The following is a 5250-nucleotide window of genomic DNA, read 5'->3' on the forward strand; positions in this document are numbered from 1 at the left end:
AGTAAAGCTGGCATGGAGAATTGGAAGGCTTGGAGAAGTGAGCCGCTCCCCTCTCGGGTGGCGGAGGCGGGAGAGAGAAACGGCAAGAAGCAAGTTGAAATGTCTGAGGCTGATGATATCGGTCCCCCGCCCCTGAAGCGGCCACGGCTTGCGCTGACCCACAGCACGGTGCCGAGTGGCACTGCACGGGGCAAGCTGGAGAGGTGGGGTAGAGCGGAGCAGGCAAACCCGTGCGTGTTTTCCCCTCCTGATGGGAATCCATGGGCGGTGGAAATGCAGACGGCTCCGGCAATGCTGGTAGCCTGCCCTGGACCCATAGATGCAGGCAGCGTTCCGAAGATGACGCCACGCGGAAGCAGCGCCGTCCTCTTTAGTGGGCTCATAGTCATTGCAGCCATCCTCTTGCTGGGCGCAGCCACTCCCTATTCAGGGGATGAGCTGGTGACTCCAGAAGAAACGGCTGTGCCTCGGTACCCTCTTGTCCCAGCACAGGCAGCGTGTACAGGCAGGCTGCGGCTGTGAACGACGAGCCTGCATTTGGAATGTGTCCTGCTGGGGAGGATGCGGAGAGCGGTGATGGGGATTCCCATCCCCCGCTGCAACTCAGTTTGAACTTTACGGTGGCGGAACTGGCGGTACCGAGCATGGGAGGGGGGGGTTTGCCCTGCTTCCCGCACATTCCTGCTGGTTCTGCGCAGGGTAGCCAGCCAGGACTAGCGGCAAAACGCAGTGTGTCCCTCTGAAAAATGGTACCTGTGTCAATATGAGAATGGCAGAGCAGAGTATAAGAATATGAGAATATGTCAATATGTGAATGGCAGAGCAGGGCGTGTCGAAGCTAACTAGGTACGGATGTTGAAACCTACAAGTGATAACAGAAAGCGCTGTGAAGAGACAGCCACCTGTCAATGGGGGACGTGAACAATACAGGGGTGTGTCAGAGCTAACTGAGCAAGGCTAGGGATGAACAACAGCAGAAAACGCCATGAGCATGGTAGATAAGAGACCGTAAAGCACACGACTGTGAAGACGCAAATAGCTGAGTCAGAAAGTCACTTCAGAAAGTTACTTCAGCCTCATGACCACCAGAGAGACCCCCAGGAGGATTAGCACGCAGCTGCGGAGCTAAACTCCCCTGCGCCCAGCGCTGCTTCTTGCTTGCCAAAATAAAACTTCTTAAACTTATAGATAAGTTTTTGGTGGCTCAATTTTAACAATTTGGGGGCTCGTCCAGGATCACCAAAACTCTGCAGACTAAGAACCTAGGACGGAAAGGTGCACCTGACGTACAGAAAAGACTCTATAACTTGAAAGTTATAAAGTAGGTATGTTTATTGTGCAAGATGCACGGGGGGATATCTCCTCCAAAAATTGTGCATACCCCAAAGGAGCAAGCTACCCCACATTTATACAATGAATTCATGCATATTCATGAAACGCCTATACATTCTTATGACTAAAACCCACCTGCTCCCACTTTGTATGTTAATTATCTTATCAGTCCTCTGCACTTGCGTAGTTCCTCTCAGAAATTGTGGGCAGGGGTCCTTCAAATGTAGGCAGTGGTCGGTTGGAGGAAGGCTGTGAGTCTTCATCACAATGTACTTTTCACCCCTCGCCTGGAATGTGATGATCATGCAGGGCTGTAGTGTCTCTAGTGTCCTTATCAGTCTATGTCTTCCGCTTTTTCTCTTTATGGATACTGGCTGACAGGTTTATGGTGAGTGCTGATCAGTCCTTCTCCTTCCTCCCAGATACCATTATGATGTATTTGCTTTTTGGCCTTGCTTTTTTGGCCTTGGAATGTTTTCATATTGTTACTTGAGAATACATCCTTTGTTAATGGTTAAGGCCATCTTTTCCCCTTGTTAGTTATATCTTTGTTTCTTTGTTCCTAGTGTAGGCTTAATGGCTGTTGTAGTTTTGATAAATCTGCAGTAGTGGCTGCTAGTTTATTCATTATTACCTCAGAGTCTATGGAATTTAATACTCCGAGTCCTGCCCCTGGTACTCCAGTTATATCCCTTGTTACACGGTTCTGATAAATGTTTCCTCTTTTCCTTAGCCAGGTTGTCCATCCTTCATACGAAGTACGTAAGAAGGGGGAACAGGATGGTTGTATGTCAGAAACATTAATTTGCATCTGTAATTCTACTCTCTTAAGGGACCATTCTGGGTTAAATAACACCTGTTGCTGCCCTGTGTTCCTTATTATGTACGGACCTATTTTGCAAACATTGGCTTCTCGTCTTCCTCGACTACTAGTTTTTAGTGTCTCTGTTACTATGTTAGGGATGGAAGTGGTAAGGAAGGTAGTAGTTACCTGGGGGTTCTGCGGTTGTTACTGGCAAATTTGTGTTGGGTTTGTTTAATATTCTGCAATTCAACATTTTCCTGAACTTTTCAAAATCATTTGTTCACTGTGAAATATTATTACCAAGGTGACTTCGGTACTCGAGGTAAACCACAATCTGCCTGGAAAGTTACACAATTAAAATGAAGTATACTACCTCTATCATCAAGAACACAGTCCTCCTGGCCAGAGACATTATCTAGGCTCTGGATCCTTGCTATTGCTATTAAAAGAATCAATCCCTTACAGACCATATCAAGCATTCTCAAGTGGAATATACTTATTTGGTTCGAGTGAATTTGAGCTTCAGTCCCTCATCACCTGGGGTTGTTTTCCACAGGGCTGCAGGGGCTTTCTTAATTCGGGTGTGATGGATCCAGGAATTCCGTCCTTTGACCTTGACCGCAGTGTAAGTGGTGAGAAGCACTTGGAAGGGTCCAGTCCACTGCAGCTCCAGGGTCTTTTCTGTAAGAGACTTAACATACACATAGTCTCCTGGTTGTATGTCATGAACAGGCCCATTTAGACCCCTACGGCATGTCCCAGTTAAATGTTTCTCGATTTTTCTCAACTGCTTGTTCAGTGCCACCATATAGGAAGTCATTAATTCTTCACCAGTTTGTGCAGATGTCCCCTTCTGTGTTCCATAGGGTTGTCCATATAAGATTTTGAATGGACTGAGCCCTTCTTTACTCTTGGCCGGGTTAGGATTCGTAGAAGGGCTAATGGTAAGGCCTGAGGCCAAGTCACATTAGTTTCCTGGCCTGATTTAACAATTTGCTGTTTGATCAGGTGGTTCATCTTTTCCACCTGACCACTTGACTGCGGTTGATATGGGGTGTGTAATTGCCAGTCTATTCCTAGATGGTGGCTGATCTGTTGTACTACTTTAGATATAAAATGTGGTCCTCTATCTGAGGATATTACTGCCGGGACCCCAAATCTAGGTATTATTTCTTGGAGCAACATCTTAGTTACCTCCCGGGCCTTAGCTGTCCTGCACAGGTAAGCTTCTGGCCAGCCCGAAAAGGTGTCTGTTAGCACCAATAAATATCGATACCCCCCTTTTCTAGGGAGTTCCGAGAAGTCAATTTGCCAATGCTGCCCCGGACCATTTCCTCTCCCAATTTTTCCTAACCATGGTCCTTTAGTAATTTTGGGGTTAGTCTGGAGACAAAGATAACATTATTGGGTTACTTGTCTTACTGTGGTATACAAATTTCAGGCTACTTTATTTCTGATAAGATCTTTGTCTAGGGCTTCTGTCCCCCAATGTCTTTTCCTATGCTCCTCTTGAACTAGCGACCATACCATACAGGAGGGAATGATGATTTGTCCACTCTCAGTTACAGCCCACCCCTCCTCATTATATGACCCCTCTAAGTCAGTAACAAGTTTATAATCTTCCTTTGTATATTCTGGCTTACCTTCTAGAGATATCTGTCCATCAGGGATTAGTGCATCTTCTATCCTAATTGTGTCTTTGGCTGCCTGTTTTGCCTCTCTGTCCGCCAGCTCATTTCCTCTTTCCAATTCTGTGCTCACCTTTTGGTGTGCCTTGATATGTATAATTGCTACCTTTTCAGAAAGTTGGACTGCATTTAGGAGTCTTAAAACTTCTTCTGCATGTTTGATAGTCTTTCCTTGAGAATTTAACAGTCCTCTTTTCTTCCATATTGCTCCATGAGCATGCACTACTCCAAAGATGTACTTAGAATCCGTCCAAATATTCACAGCCTTTCCCTGAGTTTTCTCCAAAGCTCAGATAAGGGCTATGATTTCAGCCTTTTGTGCTGAGGTTTTGGCTGGTAGTGGCCCATATTCTATTACCTTTTCAGAGGTTGTGACAGCATACCTAGAACGTCTTTTTCCGTTCAGTACATAGCTGCTTCCATCTGTGAACCAGTGTTCGGCTCCATCGATAGGGACATCCTTGAGGTCTGTACGGCTGGTGTATGTGGCTTCGATTGTCACTAGACAGTTGTGGTCAATTGGTTCTCCGAGGTTTCCTCCAAGAAATGAGGCTGGGTTGATAATGTTGGTGGTTATGATTTCAACATCATCTTGCTCAACCATTATAGCTTGGTACTTCAGGAACCTTTGTGGGGAGAGCTGTGGGGAATTTTGTAGGGGCTGTTGCTTTGCAATCGATATGTAGGCGATTGGAACACAGCGGGTAAGACACCGGTCAGCCCAAGGACACTGTGTCCGCTTCGTGCTTTCTATGAAAAAAAGCAGAGTTGGCCTGAGGATGTTGCGTCCTTGTGATACAGCTGTGCAAAGTAAAACAAGTAATGAATCAGTCATGAATATACCTTAGAACAAAGGATCTGCACATCTGGAAATGTAGGGTTTGATATATGAGCACACGTACTGCTTATAAAAATACCTTTTTGTATCTATTAATGATTATGCTTTAAACCACAAAAATGTATTGCATGGACCAATTAGAAATCGACATGTAATCCTGTAATAGTATAAAAAGCCTTCTGATTTGTGTATTAAACGTCTTACATTTACAATCCATATTGGATTCTGTAAGTCCATTTCCTCAACTTTGGGAACAGTCAGCATGCTAACAGCGCCTAACAGCGACATCTGGTGACCCCGACGTGATCAGCAAGAGACCTGATACCCGGGAAGAGAGCTGAGCTGACTGCAAAGCGGGGAAAAAGAAAAGAAATTCCGCGGCGGCTGCGGCCGGACGTCCGAGAGAGGCGTGAGTGGTACCACGGATTTTCGACTCAGCGGGTGAGTCGGCTGCCTTGAGCAGGGAAAAGGCGCGGAATGGGGAATACGGCCCCGGGAATAGAAAAAGCTTCTGTTGAAGCCTTGTTGAAATTTGGACAGAAAGCTGGAGACCCGCTGGATCGGGCTCTAGTGACAGATTTGTTGTC

General features: G+C 46.1%; 1 protein-coding gene across 1 annotated transcript; it reads right to left on the reverse strand.

Annotated features, from left to right (window-relative positions):
* Positions 1-2633: 2633 nt before the first annotated feature.
* LOC135192877 (uncharacterized) lies at positions 2634-4951 on the reverse strand. The gene is given in 4 exon segments (XM_064176253.1): positions 2634-3047; positions 3050-3520; positions 4184-4465; positions 4868-4951. Coding segments are annotated over 4 exon segments (1251 nt in total).
* Between the last annotated feature and the right edge of the window lie 299 nt (positions 4952-5250).

This window comes from Pogoniulus pusillus, chromosome W, assembly GCF_015220805.1.
Source record: "Pogoniulus pusillus isolate bPogPus1 chromosome W, bPogPus1.pri, whole genome shotgun sequence".
Taxonomy (NCBI): domain Eukaryota; kingdom Metazoa; phylum Chordata; class Aves; order Piciformes; family Lybiidae; genus Pogoniulus; species Pogoniulus pusillus.